This window comes from Quercus suber, unplaced genomic scaffold, assembly GCF_002906115.3.
Source record: "Quercus suber isolate HL8 unplaced genomic scaffold, Cork oak 2.0 scaffold_321, whole genome shotgun sequence".
Lineage (NCBI taxonomy): Eukaryota > Viridiplantae > Streptophyta > Magnoliopsida > Fagales > Fagaceae > Quercus > Quercus suber.
In genome coordinates, this window is record NW_027069775.1 from 718,576 (window position 1) to 740,873 (window position 22,298).

General features: G+C 33.7%; 1 protein-coding gene and 1 long non-coding RNA gene across 2 annotated transcripts; one reads left to right on the forward strand and one right to left on the reverse strand.

Annotated features, from left to right (window-relative positions):
* Nucleotides 1-15,263: 15,263 nt before the first annotated feature.
* LOC112041217 (F-box/kelch-repeat protein At3g23880) lies at nucleotides 15,264-16,631 on the forward strand. The gene is made up of 2 exons (XM_024074128.2): nucleotides 15,264-16,377; nucleotides 16,543-16,631. Exons 1-2 carry the CDS (start codon nucleotides 15,264-15,266, stop codon nucleotides 16,629-16,631), a joined length of 1,203 nt encoding a protein of 400 aa, XP_023929896.2.
* A 658-nt stretch (nucleotides 16,632-17,289) lies between these two features.
* Nucleotides 17,290-19,008, reverse strand: LOC136071517 (uncharacterized). The gene is made up of 3 exons (XR_010632817.1): nucleotides 18,838-19,008; nucleotides 18,189-18,242; nucleotides 17,290-17,562 (listed from the first exon to the last, which is right to left on the reverse strand). It is a non-coding gene; the product is annotated as an uncharacterized LOC136071517 (long non-coding RNA).
* Between the last annotated feature and the right edge of the window lie 3,290 nt (nucleotides 19,009-22,298).

A 22,298-nucleotide genomic window follows, 5' to 3' on the forward strand; every position in this document is an offset into this window, starting at 1 on the left:
AATCAGATTATTGATGCTTTAGCAACCATGCCATCTATGATGGATGGGCCAAAAGAAGATGAAGCCAGACCAATAGTGGTGGAACAGAAAGAAGAACCAGCCTATTGCATGACAATAGAAAAGGATGAGGAAAAGAATGGAGAAGGTGAATGGTATTCAAACATCCTACACTACCTTAAGGATGGGACATACTTGAATTTTGTAGACAAGAATGATCAATTAACCATCTAGAGGTTGTCTACTAATTACATTATTTGTGGTGAAAGGCTTTACAGAAGATCATATGATGGATTCATCTCCTTTGTGTAACTGCCAAGGAAGCACAGTAAATAATTGAAGAGGTTCATGAGTCAAGTTATGGGCCACATATGAATGCACACATGCTGTCAAGGAAGATAATGTGACAAGGCTATTACTGGACTACTATGGAAGCTGACTCTGTTGCTCATGTTTGAAAATGCCATCAATGCCAAGTCCATAGAGATTTGAAGCACATGCCACTCATGCCATTACATACCATGACGTCACCCTAGCCATTCTCTACATGGGGAATAGACATTATTGGGAAGATTCACTCAACAGCATCCAATGGCCATGAATTCATACTCGTAGCCATTGATTACTTCATTAAATAGGTAGAAGTTGCCTCATACAAGGTTCTGAATTCAAAGAAAGTTACTCAATTCATTCAGACCAATATCATTTATAGATATGGGGTACCACATGAAACTATCTCTAACAATGGGTTGCATTCCAAGGAAGAAATAGAAAAGCTGTTGCGACAATTCAACATTTAGCACCACAAATCTTCACCTTACCGTCCTCAAACTAATGGAGCAGTGGAGGCTATTAATAAAAATATAGGGCGAATCTTGAAGAAAAGCACAAAAAATTACGAGGACTAACACCTGCAATTGCCCTATGCACTCTAGGGGTATAGAACATCAATTCAATCTTCCACAGGAGCCACTCCTTATTCATTGGTGTATGAGATGGAAGTAGTCATTCCCATTGAAATGGGTGTCCATTCACTAAGGACAGTATTGAAAAGTGAAATCCCTGAAGCAAATTGGTTGCAAAGTAGGTATGACCAGTTATGCATGCTAGATGAGAAGAGAATCAAAGCCTAGTATCATATTCAAGATTACCAAAGGAGACTTAGGAAAGCTTTTGACAAGAAGGTAAGAACTAGGGATTTGAAGTTGGGGGATTTAGTGTTGAAAGAAATCCAAGCCTCAGTTCAAGATGCAAATGGGAAGTTCAAGCAAAATTGGGCAAGCCCACTGTGACGTCCCAGTCAGTTAGAAAAAAAAAAAAAAAAAAATTTGGCCGGCTCATTCACTTATCTCTTTAGTCTTTAGCTGGCTCATTCACTTCACTTCTTCTCTTTTCTTTTCTTCATTTTCTCTCATACACTCCTCTCTGCTCTTATACCCTCTCTCACCGGTACTTCCACACCACGACTACCACCACCATTTTCACCATCATTTTCCGGCAAGATCATCGGAAAATTCTTGGGATCCCATGTCATGCCCCAAACCCTAAAGGGTCTAAGGCATGAAAAAGACATCTCAAAGAACCTGTAGATTTTCCTTTTTGACAATCCAATCAACATAAATCATATCAAATACCAACATCAAGAATTATCGTAATAATTTCATTGAATATACTCTTAAAGTAAGTCAGAGCTCTAAGCAACAATTAGAAGGACCATTGGCCACAAAAGCATAGAGGTCTAAATAATTAAAGAGTATATTCAATGAAATTATTATGATAATTCTTGATGTTGGTATTTGATATGATTTATGTGGATTGGATTGTAAAAAGGAAAATCTACAGGTTCTTTGAGATGTCTTTTTCGTGCTTTGGACCCTTTGGGGTTTGGGGCGTGACAGTTATAGTATCAGAGCTTAGATTATGATTCTATAGACTTTGAAAATGGGAATTGATTTTGATCTAAGTCAGAGCATTAGGGGTGTGACAACCCATAAGCACCTTCACATCCTTTTTTTGAGGTAAAAATTTCTAATCTTTTTGGTGGGTTTTACATTTTTTGCTTGAGGTTATTTTTATCTAAACTTTAATATTGTTACACATGTGATTTATGAGCATTGAAAGTGATATTTATGTCTTTTTATGTATGGATTTTTGTATTGGTGGAATTATTTGACGAGTGGGTATATGGTTTGTGCTAATGATGACTACCTAAGGTTTATGTATGGTGGAAAATTTAGGGGTTTTGAGTTATAATATGTGATAGTTGGTAAATCCAATTTTTCCATTGCTATTGGGTTTATTTGGAGTTAGTTGAAGTCCTAAATTTCTTGTCTTAGAGGATATTTTGATTTTGCTTTCATGGGTCTCTTAATGATATAGTGTAAATTTTATGGAAGCTAGTCATAATGTTGGAGATGATATTAAATGGGTTAACTTTATAATTGAAGTTTATGCCTTGTGAATCAATTTGTTGAGAAATTTTGGAAGTGGAATATATTATTATTGATGAGGTTAAATACTATGCTTGCCTAATTAAGTGCTTATTTGGCAATTCCTAAATTGTAGCTAGATACAATTTTAAGCTTTATGCTTATTGTGTTAGGTTTGCTTGATATTGTTGAGGTTCTAGCTAATCTTCTTTGGAGCTTGGAGAATTAGGCTTTTGCGGTTACGAGGTAAGTAGCTTCTTAATGGGATTTTTGAAAAATAACCATGTTGCATAAATGTTGTTTTTGGGTTAGACACGCTTTCGGAAACTGCTTATGGAAATTATATTTTCCTAAAAACTATTGTGTCGTAACTTTAATATATATATATATATATATATGATTATATATATGAAAATGCATCATATTTGCTATTGCATTTGGGGAAATGCATGAATTGTTGATATGAGAAAATAAGCATATTGTTATTTAATCTTTTATAAGAAAATCATTGATTTTATGATATATTAAAAATTTAAAGATCTTTATCTTTCTATGTTATTTGGGAATTATAAAAATCTTTGACAAGAAATGAGTTGAACCTTAAAACTTGTGAATATCTTGGATTATATAATTTTTTATGAAACTACTTGGAAGAATATGTTTTTAATTAAGTAATGTGAGCTTTATGTGGTTTTAACACTATGCCATGTGTGATTTCCCGATGATCACCGATTTGGTTTTCATAGTCTTTGTACAATGAAATCAAATCCAAGTCAGTGCTCTTTTACTTTGGATGACGTGTTCTTCCTTGTTGCCCATGGGAGAAGTGGTTCCTTGATTGTGTGTGGTGAGGCTGTTGCCCATGGGGCCAAGAGATCACATGTAAGAGATGTCTTATTTGACGTGCTCTCTCTATTGCCCATGGGGAGAGAAAAAAACCTTGAGAGTATGGGTGAGGCTGCTATCCATAGGGCTAAGAGTCTGCATACCAGAGAGGACAATATCATGCTAGTTGTGAATGTGGTATATTTGAGATAAATTACTGTATGTTAGATTTTATGGTTTCAAAATTATATTATTAGTGCTCACAGATTATAGTATATAGTTTCAAGGTATTTACTTTAAGAAACTTTGTGTTTCATTATTAAATCATTCTTGTCATATTATTATTGTTGAAGATGAAACTTGCATTTCCAACACCCACATTAATTATGCTACTTACTGGGTTTTAGCTCATCCTAATTTTTCATAGTCTTACAGATTAATTAGCTATATCATGAGAATGGAGCTTGCCTTAACGGTAGTGATTGGAGTTTTATGTTGAATTGGGAGACTTACATTACTAATGGTTGGTGATTCGATTTAGTTGTTTTTAAGGGAGCTTGCAATAGTTAATTTTATTAGAAGTTGGGCTCTTAAGGCTTGTTAGCCCAAGAGTTTTGTTGGGATTGCATATTTTAGAGAACTTTGAGACTTTCCATTTAAATCATCAAAGTTTTGTAATATGTTCATGTATTATGTGGAGGCACATGATTTTTAGTTTTGTTCGTAATGTGTTATAGAGCTCTAACTTACTTTGAGAGTATATTCAACATAATTATTATGATAATTCTTGATGTTGGTACTTGATATGATTTTTGTGGATTGGATTGTCAAAAAGGAAAAATCTACAGGTACTTTGAGATGTCTTTCTCATGCTTTGAACCCTTTAGGGTTTGTGGCGTGACACCCATGCATTATCAAACAAATATACTCTGGGGAGCAGTTGATGGACTTAGATACAAACCCTTTCATTGAGCCAACCAACATTGATCAATTGAAGAAGTACCATGTCTAAGGTGGTAGTTTGAAAGAACCACGTCTGAAGTGGTTGTAAATTATGTTATTTTCCTTCCTAGGCTTGACCCAAAAAAAAAAAAAAAAAAAAGGTAGGTTGAAAACTCGAAAGGGCAATCTATGCAAAAGGAGAATGAAAAAAAGAGGGTGAGAGAGCCTGCTAGGTTGAAAACCCGGAAAGGCGGCCTAGGAAAAAGTTAAGGCAAAATAAAAAAAAATCAATGAACTACGTGATGACCTGATCCTTCTACAAAAGGGTACGTAGGCAACCATGCATTGGTCTGGTCACAATTTCCCAAAACCACCATTTTCCCATTAAAAAAATTTCCAAAGTTCAACCATTCCATTAAACCATATCATTACACAAAATCCAAGAACCCAAACCATAATCAAACCATTAAAAAAAAAAAAAACCAAACCTCAAAAACCCAAACCCTAAGCCAAACCATAAAAAACCAAACCCCAAGAACATGAACCTTAAACAAAATTCTTAACCTACAAGTCCTAAATAATTCCTAAACATAAGAGTTTCACATCAACTTTTAAAATAAACATGTTCAAAGCCAAAAACAAGAAAGTCATTTTGTCTTCAATCTTTTCTCTTTTGGTTGATCATTGATTTCTTTTGTGCTGGGTACCTTGTCATATTTGTCCCTTCTTTTAAATTCATAGTTGTCATCATCATGTCTTTCGCAGTTTTCTTTGAGAAACTGTTTTCTCATAGCAACCATGTTAGCTTCCTTGTTAGCAATCTTGTCCACCAACCAGTTAGAGTATTCTATAGTCATCCTATGAAAGTGAACCTTGACAAAAGACTGATCCACTCAGTCAGCCATCTCTAAGGCCAACAACATTTTCCTTATTGAAGTAGGATTTGTGTCCATAGGAGTGAAAGGTCTTCTTCTTTTTCCACCTGGCAGGTATTTGCTCATATTGGAATTGCCTCAAGATTCTATCCACCTTATAGGAGGTGGCCCTCTGCAATCCAACCATGAAGATGTGATCTGATCTTGAAGACTGCAGTAGAGGGGGTGGGCACTTCCACTAGTAACAGTTCCATCGAATTGAGGCACTGGACTTTTTGTTTAAGAATTTCACCTAGTCACTCTTAGTTTGACACTCAGTTTTGATGACAGTCCTACTAAGAAAACTACTAGGACCATAATTACCAGTTGTAGGCCTAGCAATCATATCCAGTTGCTCCATCAGCCATATCTGCAAAGTCAAGGGACTCCTAAGGAAGTTTTGAGATTCTCTACCATGAAATACAACATCCAGTCCTAAAAGAGTTTCTGCCAAGATCAAAGAAACAGGATTATCACCATCCTTAATTTGACTCACAATACTTATGGCTCAAGCATCCGTAAAACCGTGCCTTCCTGAGCAAAGCAAAAATTCTCCCACAAAGCATAGGGCCAAGCCAAAATTTTTCTGCATATTGTTCGTCACTCCACAGGTGTGTTGTTAATTAGCCTTGAAATAATTGCACGAAGATTCACCATATGTCCTTCAACCATACTACTGAAAATGGAAGTAGGAAGATTGAGAGCATTAGACAAAGATTCCCTATGCTTGGGATCATAAGAAACTGCTATGGAATTTTTACTTGGATCATAGCCCAGGATAGCGGAAAATTCTTCTATTGTGGGACAAAGTTCAACAGTTTTAAACCGAAACATGTGATCTTCGGGATCCCAGAATTTCACAGTAGCATAAAGGAAATCCACTTGATTTTGATGTTTCTCAGAGCCTTAATTCCCTCTAGTTTATAGGCTGTAAAATTGGTTTTGGTATCTACAAAGTCAAGGGACTCCCAAGGAAGTTTTGAGATTCTCCACCATGAAATACAACATCCAGTCCTAAAAGAGTTTCTACCAAGATCAAAGAAATAGGGTTATCACCATCCTTAATTTGACTCACAATACTTATGGCTCGAGTATCCGTAAAACCGTGCCTTCTAAAGCAAAGCAAAAATTCTCCCACAAAGCATAGGGCCAAGCCAAAATTTTTCTGCATATTTTCGGTCACTCCATAGGTGCATTTGTTAATTAGCCTTGAAATAATTACACGAAGATTCACCATATGTCCTTCAACCACACTATTGGTAATGGAAGTAGGAAGACCGAGAACATTAGACAAAGATTCCCTATGCTTGGGATCATAAGAAATTGCTATGGATTTTTTGCTTGGATCATAGCCCAGGATAGCGGAAAATTCTTCTATTGTGGAACAGAGTTCAACAGTTTTAAACCGGAACACGTGATCTTTGGGATTCCAAAATTTCACAGTAGCTCGAAGGAAATCCCACTTGATTTTGACATTCCTCAGAGCCTTAGTTCCCTCTAGTTTGTAGGCTATAAAATTGGTCTTCGTGCTGAAATCAAACTACGAACCCATCTATTGATATCATGAATTGTTGAATGAGAAAATTTTTGATTGCTAGCCATGAATGACTTTTGCTTGTGATTATTGTGCTTTGCTAACGTTGATATAGAGATTTGTTGCAGAAAAGATCGTCAATATAAGCTACATCAGTTCCTAATCAGGTTTTAAATAGGTTTTAAAGAGTTTGTAGCTGAGGAGGAAAGTGTTTCATGGTCACAAACGAAGGAAATATTTTTCAAAAAACTTGAAAACACGAAACACGCATTAGAAAAGTGTGAGGAGTTGGCCCACCATGGCGTAAGCGTAATGGCATGACCAAGTGCCATTCGGAACTCTAAAAGTGCCAAATAGCACTCAAGTAACGAATGGCACTTAGCTTCGCCATTGTTCATTCATGCAATTTCATGCAATTTTGCATTTTCAGGCATTTCTTTTAGGACCGTTAAACACTCAAAAAGATTTTTTTTTTTTTCTTTTGGTTAAACTAGGGCATTTCAGACATGCCTAACTTATTTGTTTTCGAAAATCATCCCTTGCATCATTATTTTCAAAAATTGATCAAACCAAGATTATTCCAAACTCATGAATATATCTCTTAAACTAGGGGCATTCGACCATGCCTCATTCATTTTCAAAAAAAAAGGGGAGACCACCATCATTATCTTTACAAAAAAAATCTATCATCAAGTTTCTAGGATTTCCAAAAATCATGCATTCATTTTAAACTAGGGGCATTCGGCTCTGCCTCATTCAAGTAAGTGTAGATTCCTTCAAAACCAATCAAGATAAGTTTAAATTGGTACTACAAGACCGCATCAGGTGAATTCTAAACTTGTCACGGTTAAAGTTTCTACATGATCCAAGGCCATTCCAAGGACATAGAGCTAAACATAGAAATTAATACAAGATTGTCTAAAGAACACATCCTTTTGTTTTGCAGGAAAAATTAAAAAATACAAATCAAACATCATTAGGACTTCGGGTCCACCTACATGAAGACCTCCTTGACCCACCTCTAGAGGAGCCACCTTCAGTATTTCCCTCTTGACTTGCATAGAATCGAGGATCATACTAACAATTATCAAGTTCAAGGTTTCTGATCCTTTCCTCCAAAATTCTTCTAGTGGAATCAACCACTTCCATTCGACTCACTTGAAAAATCAGCAAAGTCTGTTAGGTCCATTATTAATAAAAAGTCCAAGCAAAAGCACTCAGAAAGCATCATTGCATACCCAGCTCGCCTCATTAATCACATATTGGGAAGACTTAGTACAAGCCAACAGTTGTAAGCCTCAGATCATTTGCATACTTTCCTCCACAAGATAAACATCAACCTAAAGCATTAATCTACCAGATCACGAGCCATTCAATGAGCTAAGAAGAAATGAAGACAAGGAACTAAAAATTCAAGAACACACCGGATTAGGCCAAGGGATGTTCGGAGTGTGCTGTGGCCTATCCAAAGGCATGGAACTATAAGTTTCATCAGGATTCATCACTTCATATTGCCATGCTAGAAAATAAGGATAGGTCTCCATGAAAAAACTAAAGAGCTACCAGCATGATAAGGAGAGGGAATCTCTTCCTCTCCCTCTCCCTCTTCCTCTCCTTCAAAAGATGGAGCCTGAAAATCCAACATGCAAATGTTGTCACCAAGCAGAAATATGGGAAAGGAATATGCAAGATGAAAATTTCACTTCAGAAGGGAAAAGAAATACCGATATGCCAGCTAAGCAACCTTGCAGATGAGTTCGAATAAATTTAGAATAAGTCCCTGGTACCCCTGAAACAACAAGGCCAACATGAGCCCGAGCAATCTCTTTATTAGTTAGAAAGTCAGCCAACCGAATTGAGGGACAAGGAGGAACAAAATTGTTGTAGGAGGGTACACATGTTGAACTTGGGGTAACACCCGATCACCAAGATACCAATACCTCCTATGCCCACATTCAAACAATGCTTGATAGCTATTTTGCTCCAAAGCCCGCTCACACTCATCATACTCCTCACATCCAACCCAAGGATCTAAAGACATCTGAAAAATCACAAAAGAACCCCAGAATGAGAAAAAGACCAAGCCATAATCAAACACCAAGGACTCACATCATCAACAGTCAAATTGTCAATCACCATACGCCAAATTTCCAAAGAATGCCTGGAGGGCATTGACAAATGGTATTTGGGCAACCAACGGAGAAATCTAGGAAAAATTTCATTAACCTACCCTTGAATTTCAGGACCAACTCCAAAGTATTCATACATCCAAACCTGAAAAAATTTCACAATACCATTACAACATAGCCGAAATAATTTTCCAAAACCTACACATTGCCAAAAATTCTGAACCTTACCCGCCACACGAATGGAGCACCACCCAAGCTTAAGAGACTCCACCTCGAAAGTTGAGTCATGAAATGCAAAAGGGTAGCATAAGCCATACCGCCCCAGTCATAATTCTTGATTTGTTCAATGCTTCTCAAGCTCCATAAATAATGCAAATTCACTATACTACCTAAATCTAGGCACAAGAAAGTCCAAATGAAAAGAAGCATGAACATGTGGGTACCCTTTGCCACAATATCACATTTTGCAATGTTCTCACATAGCCACATTAAAGGGACATTTTTACTCCTCAATTTGGAAGGCACTACGCCTAGAAATTTCTTAATTTCATTTGGAGAATGATAGTCATTGACACAGATTCTTTCACCACCCAACCTAAGCCAGTGATGACACAAAAGTTGTAAAGTGTCAACATTATCTCACCAATGCCCGAAAAATGGAAAGTAAATGTGGTGTCCTAGAAGCACTCTAACAAGGCAAGGAGTAGCTGGAGGTCCTTGTATTCATGAGTCTCCTAATTTAATAAAGCTTCAAAGAAAGTACCAAAGCCCACATCATTGATGATATTCCTAATATCAAGAGACAATGCTTCCCATATGTTCTTAAATATTTGGAGACTAGCTTGACTCTTGAGGTTCTGCAACACAAAATTTAGCTCATCATTTCATGCCAAAATTCACATGCCAACAAAAAATCTCATTCCATACCAAAAAATTTTCCCATGACCAAAAAATTATACGCCTAAAAAATTTTGTCCCACCAAAAAAATCGATGTCCCATCAAAATTTTACCATGACCAACAACAAAAAAAATTTCTGTCCAAAATCACAACCAAAAAAAAAATTTCCTACATGTCCATGACCAATGAAAATTCCTAAATGTCCATGCGCAACCAAAAAATCCCAAGATGTCCAAAGTCATAACCACAAAAATTTTCCATTTTCTAACATCACATACCCAACAAAAATTTTTCCATAGCCAAAATTTCATGCTCATAAATTTATTCCATATCCACAAAAATTTTCTGGACCCACAAATTTATACATACTCATTCCTATAAAATTTTGCCGTGATTCATGAAATAAAATTTACACATGCCAAAAAAAATTTCCCACATACATCATGAATAAATTCATCCAAGCCTACAACACTAATTTTTCACCATGTCCATGCCCCCAAAATCCAAGCCAAAATTCATCCAACAGCATCACAAATTATCAACATTACCAAAATTCCATAGACCACCAACATTGTCCAAATTACACCATGACCAAAAAAAAAAAAAATACAACAGTTAAAAAAATGTTCCAAAGCCAACATTACAACATGATCAATCATACAATGCCCCCTCACCATCAAACTTTCAATGAAGCATGAAATAACATTTTTCCAAACAAAGAAACCAAAGAAAAACTCACCTTGATGTCCATGTGAGAATATGGAGCATGGGTCTTGGGGTCTTGAAGGAGCCCCTCTTCATCATTCCATTCAAATGAGAGATGATATTTCTTGCCATGAGAAGTGAGAAAAGAGGGTCCATTGGAGGAAAGTGACATTTTGACGCAATGAAAAGATGGGTTTGAAAATGGGTTTCACCAAAAATGGGAGTGTAGCAAAAGTGCTCAAGAACACAAGGATCTAGAAAAATATTGAGGGAGATGAGTAAAGGAAGGCTGAGTAAAAAAAACCAAATTTCTTTTTCATTTTTTTCAATTTCTTTCTTCTTCTAAAAAATCAAAAATCAAATCATGAAAAGAGAAGGGTTATATCGATTTCCAAAAGAGAAAAAAAATTATTGGAGCGGATAAAGGATTCAAGTTCAAATTCCAAAATTTCCAAATCCCAAATTTTTAATTCAAAATTTTCATTCCCAAGTTTAAAATTCTAATTTTCAAAATCTCAAGTTGCAAATTTTCAGAATCTCAAATTTTCAAAATCTCAAGTTTCAATTTTCAGAATCTCAAGTTGCAAAATTTCAAAATCTCAAATTTCAAGACTCAAAATTCCAAAGCTTCAATTTTCAAAGTTTCAAATTCAAAATTTCCAATTTCCAATTTCAAGCTTCAAGTTTCAAAAATAAAATCTTTTTCAAGGAACTACAAAAATCAAAATTTTCTTGATAAGAATGAAAAATTCGAATCAAACAAATGAAAATCACACATCTAAAAAAAAAAACAGTGGGACCACAAAACCTTCATCATTTAAAGTCTAATCCCAAATTTTGACTTTTTGCAAGCAACAGCAAGATCAAAGTAGAGAAGCCCTTTGATCGACATTCTAGCAAGTCCAGATCGAAGTACCTTTGATTGATATTTCAACAGTCCATATCGATATAGAAAAGCCCTTTGATCGACATTTCAACAACTCAAATCAAAGTAGAAAAACCCTTTGATTAACATTCCAGCAAGTTCAAATCGAAGTAGAGAAGCCCTTTGATCGACATTTCAATAGTCCAGATCGAAGTAGAAAAGCCCTTTGATCGATATTTCAACAGTCCAGATTAAAGTAGAAAGCCCTTTGATCACCATCTTAACAATCCAAATCGAAGTAGTAAAAGCCCTTTTGATCACCATTTCAATAGTCCAAATTGAAGTAGAAAAGCCCTTTGATCAACATTTTAATAACTCAAATCGAGGTTGAAAAGCCTCTTGGTCACCACAGCTCCAATTCCAAGGTAGAAAAGCCCTTCTATTACCTTTTATCAAGATCTAAGGTAGGAAAAAACCCTTGGTTACCATCCACATTCAAGACTAAGATAGAAAAGCCTTTCAGTGACCTCAATTATCAAGAATCATTTCAAATTTCATCAGCTATCAAATAGGTCAAGAATTTTTTTTTTTTTTTTCCAAAGGTAAAGCACTAGTTCCATGTTCCAAAGTTTTAGGTTCGAGGGCTAGGTAATTTTTGAAAATTCAACCTCAATTAAATCATGGCCACTAAAATCAGTGTCTTTGTTTTACATTGACATTCACTTTCCAAGCTCTGTCAATGAGGGGCATTCTGTAGACACTTGATTTTCCACCCATGATTTAATCAAGGAGAATGATTAGAATGGCCATCGATGTACCCAAAAATCATGATTGCATTACATGCATTAATTTTTTCATTGCATATTATAAAAATGATCTCGAGATTCTAACGGTCATAACGGTATGCCCAGTTTCCAAATCGGACCGTTGGATCAAAAGATATCGCATGATCAAGTTTGTATAGTCAGCATGCATTGTGTCTAGGTAGAGTTGACCATGTATGATTAATTTAAATTAATTCTGATTGGTTAAATAATTAAAATTAATTAAATAATTTTGTTATTGGTTGATAGTTAGAGTAAAAAATAGGATTGTTTGCATGGGAATAAAGGGGATAGTTGGATAACAATAAAATTGTGGATAATCTAGACTTTATCAAGATTTATTTTAGAGTATTTATCTACAAAATAATTGTTGCTAAAAAGACCTGAATTATCTAGAAAAGAGCTAAAGTTTTATAATATGGATTAAAAAACACGTCTAAGTGCAAGTCCCGGCTCAAGAAAACCTAAAAATGAAGTCTAAAACACACCCGAACACGAAAGCACGATTGGCATCCAAAAGTGCCGATCGGAACTTTCAAAGTGTCGAATGGCACACATTAGGGTTTTGGCCTAACAGTCTTTAGGTGACATTAAAACACATTCTTTTTGACTTTTTAGTGGAAGGACGTGTCCCAGTTCATATTCTAATTGTCTAAGCCATTTTTTCAAGTCTTCCAGCCTCTATAAATAGAGTCTGCATCTCAAAATTCAGCACACTTTTTCACGCTCCCAAATTTCTTATATTTCTGACTCCCCTTTCTGATATTCTCTCTCTTACGTTAAAGAGATTCTGGAGGCTTTAGTCATAAGAATTTCATTTTTGTAAGCAAGGATTTTTAGGTTTCAAAGACAATTGCATAAATTTCTTTGAACCCTAAAATAATTTGTTGAGAAAAAGAGTACGTCCATGCAAGAGGTAGCTTTTTTTTTTTTTTTTTTTTTTTTTTTTTTTTTAATTTTGTGATGCATAAATAAATATGTGTTTAGTTTGATTTTGCAATGCTCATATTATATGTTGTAAATATTTTCTTTATTAGAATATGTTTATGATGCTTTTGTTGTTAAGATCTTTTTTTTTTTTTTTTTTTTTTTTTTTTTAAATCTGCTTGTTATCTTATCTTTTCTTAATCAAAAAATTGATTTGCATCTTCATTAGATGTAGATCTGGATTTTTCTCAATCAAAAAACTGATTTGCATCTTTATTAGATTCAGATATGAATTTTTCTCAATAAAAAATAAAAAATAAAAAATAAAAAACTGATTTGCATCTTCATTAGATGCAGATCTGAATTTTTCTCAAATCAAAAATTGATTTGCATCTTCCTTAGATGTAAATCTGAATTTTTCTCAGTAAAAAACTAGTATGTATCTTCTTTAGATACAAATCTGAATTTTTCTTATTTAAAAAATTGATCTATGTTTTCTTTAGATGTAGATCTGATTTTTTTAACATAGCAGATTTTTAAATAAAAAAGGGATCATGAATAGTTGTGTTTGTTTCGTTTAGTGCATGTAGCATATATTTATTTCATGAATACAGTCCTCTTCTTAAAAAATATTTTTCTTATTTTTCTTTACACATATAAAAATAGATCTGATTTTTTTTTTCAATATATAAATCTGATTTTTATTTTATTATTATCATAAGACAGATCTGATTTTTCTTTCATTGAAAAACCAATTTTTTAGTTCTAAAAAATAGATCTAATACTTTTTTTAAAACCAAAAGAATTCATTTATTTAATAAACATAGATCTAAATTTTTCTCTCCGAAAACTATTTTTTCTACACATGAAAAACAGATCTCATTTTTCTAAACCAAAATCAATTTTTATCACAACACAGATCTGAATTTTTAATAAAGAAGGGGATGCATTCAGAAATAAACTTATGTGATTTAGTTTTGTTCATGTGTACAACATATCATTCATGTCATGAATAAATCGGTACATTGGTCATAAGAGTCTAGAAGACTAGACTCTATCTGGGTGGAATGGGTGCCTAACACATTCCCATTCCGTAACCTAACCTTCGAATTTAGTGTCTTTGGATAGGTAGACCTAGGACAAAAAGCTATGTAATTATTTGGTAGTTTGTAACTAGGACCCAAAGCCATGTAATACTCAATTTATCAAACATGTATTATTTTTTATTCAATCATTGAGAATGGAACAATTCAGTCATGTATTTTGTATTTAGTTTTTTATTTCTTTTTTGTATTAAAAAAAAAAGTGGTGACTCCACACCACTTACCCAAAAAGAGAGGTGTCTTTCAAAGCACATGAAAAGTTGAAGGTCATAAAATTAGGAAACAAAGATGAACTATATTATAGAGAGAGAAAAGAGAAACAATAGAGTGGCAGGTGAGTAGATATTTGTCCCTCTAGTAATTAATAGGTTTCGGCAAATACCATGGTCTCAATGTCTACATTGCCTTTACTAAGAATATTAATACGGGAAATGTTAACAAATACCCTAAGGGGATTGGTTTATAAAATATTATTAGAAACTTTTTCTAGGAAAAGAAAAAAGTAATTATTTTTTTGACAACTTTTTATATTTTCCGTAAAAGTAGTATAAAAAATTTTCTAATTAAAATGATTAATTAACAAATACCATAAGGGAACCCGTTAACTAGACTCTATTAATATAGATTCTTGCTATGCACCTTGACTAAATCTCTAGAACTTTGGTAATTTGTTGGGTAATAGTAAACCTAAAATCATAGGAACTATTTGAGGGTTCTAAGAGAGAAAATTAACAAAACCAAGCTAGATATACATTTAAAAAAAAAAATTGAAAATGAAAAAGAGAGAAGTTTTAATGAAATTAAAGAATGGAGGATGAGATTTAGATATGTGTTTTGGAATGCTCATTAAGAAGATGAATTAATTTTTTGTTTTTTGAGTAGTTATTTGAAAAATGGAGGCATTTCAGTGAGTTTGTTAACTTAGGGGGGGTATTTTAGTAATTTTACTATGTAATATTCCAAGAATCAAAAAGATTCGGTCAAATCTACTCATTTCCCAAATGTAAAAAGAGAAATTATTCAATTATAAAATTTAGAGGAGACTTGTGAATTAAGGAAAAGTGTTTTTTCTTTTTTTTTTTTTTTGACTTGCAATTGAAGTAGGAATACCAAGCTTTCTCACATACAGAAACTAGAAATATTGCTCATCATAATTCATGAATGAAAGCAATGTCAACCTATCTTCCTGAGGAGTTGCTGGTGCATATACTGTCATGGTTGCCCCCAAAATCTCTCACACAATTCAAGACTGTTTGCAAAACTTGGCTTTCTCTCATTGGGAACCCAGATTTTCACTCCAAAAATCTTATCAACCACTCGATTCTTAGCACCCCCCAAAACCAGCTCCTCCTTTTCAAGGGCATAGATAAATCCCGTATTCAAACGGAAGTTTGTTCATTTCTCTTTCATGAAAACCTTGAATGCGTGCCAACTCAGACTCCTAGTCCTATATATCTACCTTATACTTATGTCAAAATCGTTGCTTCTTGCAACGGTTTTCTCTGTCTTTACTATGACTTAGGCTTTGACATTATTATGTGGAATCCTTCCACATTAGATGTCAAGGCTACAAGCTTTGTGTCCCATTATCCCATTTGGTCTATCACAAGTGACCGTGTTGGGTTCGGTTTTGACGCTAGATCCAATGACTTTAAGTTGGTGAGAATTCTCACTTCTGAGTTATGGCTTCCAAATCAGGAGATAAAGCAGGAAGTTCAGGTGTATAGCTTAAACCGCGGTTCTCTGAAGGAGCTTTTTGTCGATCTACCATATGGCTTTTTAAATCAAAAGAAATCGACACTTTATAGAGATGGTGTTTTTTATTGGTATGCAGATTCTGGTGGTCGCGACAATGTCCTCAATGACGAGATTGTTGCATTCAATATGAGCAAAGAGACTTTCCGCACGGCACTGGTGCCAAATGAATACCGTGTCAAGAACAATGGGAACTGCCGCCATAAGTGGTGGTGGTGGAGGCTGGTTACGGAGTTAAGACATTGCTTTGCTATGATATTCTTCCCTTCTAAAGAGCAAACAACATTCATTGATATATGGGTGCTGCTTGAATTTGGTCTTAACGAGTCTTGGATCAAACTCTTTAGCATTGGACCTACAATGGATTTGGGGCGTCCTTTGGGATTTTGGAGGAATGGTAATTTGTTCATGGAAAACAAAGAAGGGCACCTTGTACTATGGGATCCCTTCACTGGAAAGTTTAAGAATCTTAAAATTGATAAGCCGAATAGATTTTTGGAAGTTTTTCAATACAAGCCAAGTAGAAGAGGTGATTACATAAATGGTGCATCTATGCATGTATTATGGCAAAGAAACGGATATAAAATAATCAGAAGGTATTGTATTTTATAACCTTAGTACTTAGAGTTTTAATTATCTAGAGTTATTTGAAGCTCTTAATATTAATAATAACTTATATTGATTTTTTTTCCAGATTTGATAGCAGAATTGTACCTATGGGGCCTTCTCGAGGATGATTACTCTTTATCACTAGGTCAAGGCAACAATCAGTTTTTGATATAAGCGATGTTTGAAATCAAATTTCTTATTCAACAAAAATTGTTAATGTTTCCTTTCGCTCTTCCCTCAACCATAAAGTAGGGAAGAGAACTTGGAAGGAAGTTCCTAATTGAATATCAAAGGAGAGGTTACATCCTTTGTATATCCAATTAGAAGCCGATTCATTGTTCGGTTTGATGACAAGAAATTTAATCAACTGAGTTAACTAGCTCATACTTTAGTTGAAATTTCTCTTATGGAAACATTTATATTTCAATGTTGTTGGTCTTTTAAGTTGATTTTGATATTACAAAGGTTTTGGTTAATAAAAGTCTAGTTTATTAATTCGCAATAATCCTAACTTTTTCTAGAGTTGTTGCCTATCGTATCTTAAACCACATACTTAGTACTTTGGTTGTTTCTACCTTAATATTTAAAATGAGTTATTTTACAAAAAATATTTTCTATAAAACTATCTTATATTTTTATGTTTGGTAGCAACTTTAACTGAGTTGGAAAACAATCTTGTCACGCCCCAAACCCAAAAGGGTCCAAAGCATGAAAAGAACATCTCAAAGGTATTTGTAGATTTATCATTTTTGACAATTCAATCCAAATAATTCATGTCAAGTACCAACATCAAGAATTATCATAATAATTTCATTTACAATTTTCCCGAAGTAAGCCAGAACTCTATGCAATAATTACAATGACTATTGGCCACAAAAGAATGAAGATTTGAATAAATATAATTACATATCATTAACTTATCCCATCAGTGGAAATAAAGTCATAACTACTATTAGATACAAAAGAATAAATTAAGCCTACTCTAGGATGTACATCTAAATATCTCCAAGGCCACATGACACTACATACTATGTTTTATGAGCAGTAACAATAGAATTCCAAATCCAAGGCCACATGACAATGCCGTCACAAAGATGGAATTAATCTGCTGTCACAAAGACGAAACTCATCACTAACATAGCCGGAATTAAATATGCCATCACAAAGATAGAACTCAATAACCATCACAAAGACGAGTGCTAAGTTACCAATGTCACACAGACTATAGTATCTAGCTAGATACTCACCGGGTAATCACATGTTATAGTACATGGGTAGAACATAAAGAGCTCACAAATTACCTTTAATTCAAAATACATAATTCGCTTCCAAGTAGTTTCATAAAATATTTGAATACCCAAGATATTCACGAGGTTCTCAAAGCCTTCAACTCATTTCTTGTCAAAAAGATTTTGTATTAAATTCCCAAATAACATAGATTAAGATAAAGTATCTTTATATTTTGCAAATAATGCAATAAATGCATAAAATCCATTCTCAAGAATTTAATCAAAGATGTTAGTCTTTTCCATGCTAACAAATCATGCATTTCCCTATATACATTACCAGATATGATGCACTATTCATAAATAGTCATATATAATAGGGTCACAACACAATACTTTAAAGAAAATATATTTCTACAAATAATTTTCCAAAATGTGTTTAACCTAAAAAAAACATTTATGCAACATGTTTAGTTTCCAAAAATCCCATTAAAAAGCTACTTACCTCACAACCTGCAAGAGCCTAATTTTCCAAGCTCCAAATGAATTTAGCTAAAACCTAAACAATACCAAGCAAACTTATCACAATAAGCAAAAAGGTTGACATTGCATCTAGCTATGAATTAGAGATTGCTAACTAAGCAATTAATTAGGCAAGCCTAGTATTTAACCTCACAAATAATGTATTACACTTCCAAAGTTTCTCAACAAATTAATTCACAAGGCATAGGCTCCAATTTATAAAATTAACCCATTCAATATCATCTTCCTAATACTAAAAATCTTAAGAATTTATGAGTAGCTTCCATAAGATTTACACAACATCATCAAGAGACCCATGAAACCAAAATCACAATATCCTCCGACACAAACCATTTAAATCTTTTACTAGCTCCAAATAAACTCAATAAAAATTATATTCACCATCTATTTCACATTAAAAGGCCAAGACCCCCAAATCTTCACCACTTAGATAGCCACCATTGTAAAAACTATAAACGCACTCATTAAATAATCCCACAAAGACCAAACCCATTTATATAAACGCATGGATATCACTTACAAAGCTCATAAACCACGTAAATATTATTATCAAAGCTTAGATTAAAATAACCTCAAGAAAAAGTACCCACAAAAAGATTATGAATTTTTACCTCAAATAATAGAGATGAGTGAACCTTAGCTTTTTCCTATGGAGTTCTTCGATAAACCATGTTGGACAAATGATGGAGGGGGTGGTTGTGAAGTGTGTGTACTAGTGGGAGAGTAAGGGAGTGTGAAAGAGGAGTGTTGTGTGAAAAGTAAATAAAAGAGAGCAAAGTGAGAGGTAGAGAGATGGCCAGCCAAAGTGTGTGAGGGAGATATTTTGTAAGGATATGCGGTGGGGAACAATTGCGTAGGTGGGGCACATGCAACTCTATAAAGTCTAATCCCTCTTTTTCTTTCTTCTTTATTTATTTATTTATTTATTTATTTTTTATGATGGGTTGGGGCGTTACAAATCTCCCAACCTTCCTTATTTATCTTTCCATGAGATAGAGTTGTTTAAAAAAAAGGATCGCTCTGTTTGTTTAGTTAAAAAGCCTTACACATAGATAGTTTTCTAGGTTTTCGGTATTTGGTAGTAAATAAAAATTTTGATCAAAGGAAAATCATATTTGATCAACAGAATAGTCTATAAATATACAACTTATTTTTTTAAAGATTGTTTTCCACTAAATTACTTAGGAAAACAAACTCTTATCACACCCTGTGTGAAACACTTCTTATAAATTATCTCCTTTTTCCTTGTGAAACTTAATCAAATCTCACGCTCAATCTTTGTCTTGCACGCAATCATAGTAAGCTTTCTTTTGCCTCTTTTTTCTACTTTTCTTAATCACTCTTCTCATGCCTACACTCTTTCTCTTCTCTTCAATTCCATTTGATTGATCTATTTTCTCTCGTTCTCATTGTTAGTCTCTCTTTGTCCTCTCTCACTCTTTGCTCCTCTCTTTGATCTCACTTGCTCTATCTTTCCCCTCTATATGATCGTTCACTCTCTAGATGGTGTCTGTCACATTAGGGATGAATAATGAGGAAGAATCTTAGAAAAACAAGGATTGTTGTTTGCATGTGTAAGATTACCAAGGATTGTTCAGTATTAAGATGACTATGCCTGGAACATTAGTTACGATTGGCATAGACCCTAAAACGAGGGCTATAGCCGCGTTTCTAAAACGCAATTATAGACCTTAAAAATGCGGTTATAGCCCCTTTTGGTCTATAATTGTGTTTTCTATTGCTGTGTTTACATGCGCGGCCTATTCACCATGACTATAGGTCCAATAGGTCTATAGCCGTGTTTTTTTAAACACAGCTATAGACTGAGACCTATAGCTATGTTTTTAAAAATGCAACTACAGACTATGTTTGGGCTGCATTTTAGAACTGCAACTATAGGTACTGTTTTGGTTGCATTTTAAAAACACGACTAAAGCCTCCTATAGCTGCATTTTTGAAACATGGCTATAGGTTTTTTTTTTTTTTAATAAATTTTTTGGGTTTTTTTCCCAGCTAAATCAAAATGAAACACAAACCCAAAAAATTCAAATTTAAACACAAACCCAAAAAATTCAAAATCAAACGCAACATACTCACAATACAAACACACCCAGAAAATTCAAAATTAAACACAACATACTCACAATACAAACACAACGTGCTCCAAAATACAAGAACACAAACCATGAATCTCCTCTTAGTCAACAAAACCAACTCAAATCTATCACTAAATCCATCAAAGGAACACAAAAGCACAAGCTTAGAAACAAAAAAGAACAAGCTCAAGAACACAAACCCATTTAAACATAATCACAATATCAGCAACACAATAGCACAAATTCAAGCATAGATCCATAAAATTTTTAAATCAAAACTCAAATCCAAATCAAGACATAGACATAAATATTGCTAGAATATCCACTCCATTCAAAATTTTCAGCATTTCCTCCATTTTATTACTGACTAAACATAAAATAACAAAAAAAAAAAAAATTAGATCTATAGACAAATCAGTGTGCTTGAGATGAAGAAAAAAAAAGTAGCTGCAAAGAAACAAAGAAAAAAAAGTTGTGTTGGAGTGAAGAAGGAAGAAAGAAAAAGGAAAAATGAAAAAAAAAGAAAAAAAAAAAAAAAAAAAGAGAAAGAACTTGGCGTGACTTGTAGAAGAAAGGAGCAAAGAAAGAATGAGCAAAGAAAGAAAAGATGAGAGTGGGGGTAGGTAATAATGGGGTAGGTGGGAAAGTGGGGATGCAGATTATAATTATCATTCAATTTTTTTTTTTTTTTTATAGCATTTCCTCCATTTTATTATTGATTAAAAAAAAGATCTATAGACAAATTAGTGTGCCTAAGATGAAGAAAAAAACAAAGGAAAAAAAAAAAAAATGGAAGTAGCTGCACAGAAACAAAGAAAAAAAAGTTGTGTTGGAGTGAAGGAAGAAAGAAAAAGGAAAAAAGAAAGAAAGAAAGAAGAACTTGGCGTGACTTGCAAAAGAAAGGATCAAAAAAAGAAAGAGCAAAGAAAGAAAAGATGTAAGTGGGGGTAGGTGGGAAAGTGGGGATGTAGGTTATAATTATCATTCAGTTTTTTTTTTTTTTTTTTGGTTACCTATAGCCACATTTTTTGAATGCTGCTATAGACTTAACCTATAACCGCATTTTTAAAACGTGGCTATAGGTTAGCTTTAGTTGTGTTTTTTAAATGTGGCTATAGGCCATCATTTTAAAATATATATATATATATATTATTTGGCTGGACCTATAGTCGCGTTTGTTTGTTAACGCGGCTATAGACTTAACCTATAGCTCAGCCTTTAAAAAAATATTTATTATTTGGCTGGACCTATAACCGTGTTTTTTAAACACGGCTAAAGGCCCTATCCAAAAAAAAAAAAAAAAAAAAAAAAAAAAAAAAAAAAAAAACACTTACAAATGCGGCTATAGGTCAACTATAACCGTGTTTTTTGTAAATGCGGCTAAAAACACGAGGCTATAGCTCACATTTTTTGTAGTGATTAAATTATACAACAGTTTAATGGACACTGTAATGGCGAGAAAAATAAAAGTTATTCCTTTGGAGTTCATTAACTCCTAAACTCTAGGGTCTTAGTCACTTTATCATTTTCTAATAATAATAAAATAAAATAAAAAAGCAAAAATTTTCTATTAAAATCACTGTCTATAAGGAAGATGAAGGTTAGAGTTCATGGATATTGGACAACTAATTTTGATAGTATCTACCTTATCAAGAACTTAAATTTTATAAATTATTGCAACATTAGAATGAAAACCCTTTTGTCAATATTAGTTGGAAAACCAAACTCATACTTGAGTTTTCAATTTACATTGTTTTCATTAATTGGTTTACACAATATATATGTTATACATGTTTTGAATTCTACAAGATATATATATTTTTTAAAAATTGCGGGTAGCAAACACTAGAAAACGTTTTCAAAGTCACTATCAAAGATAGAAAAATGAGACAGTTTTCTAGAAAGTCTTTCTTTAAAAAATGACTCATTTTTTAGAAAACTAGAAGGTTGAAACAAACAGAGTAGTTCAAAACAGT

Bases quoted from the DNA above. Each gene is read 5' to 3' on its own strand.
- LOC112041217 (XM_024074128.2), top strand. From the start codon at position 15,264: ATGTCAACCTATCTTCCTGAGGAGTTGCTGGTGCATATACTGTCATGG. The intron at 16,378-16,542 runs GTGATTACATAA...TTTTTTTTCCAG, and splicing joins ATACAAGCCAAGTAGAAGAG to ATTTGATAGCAGAATTGTAC.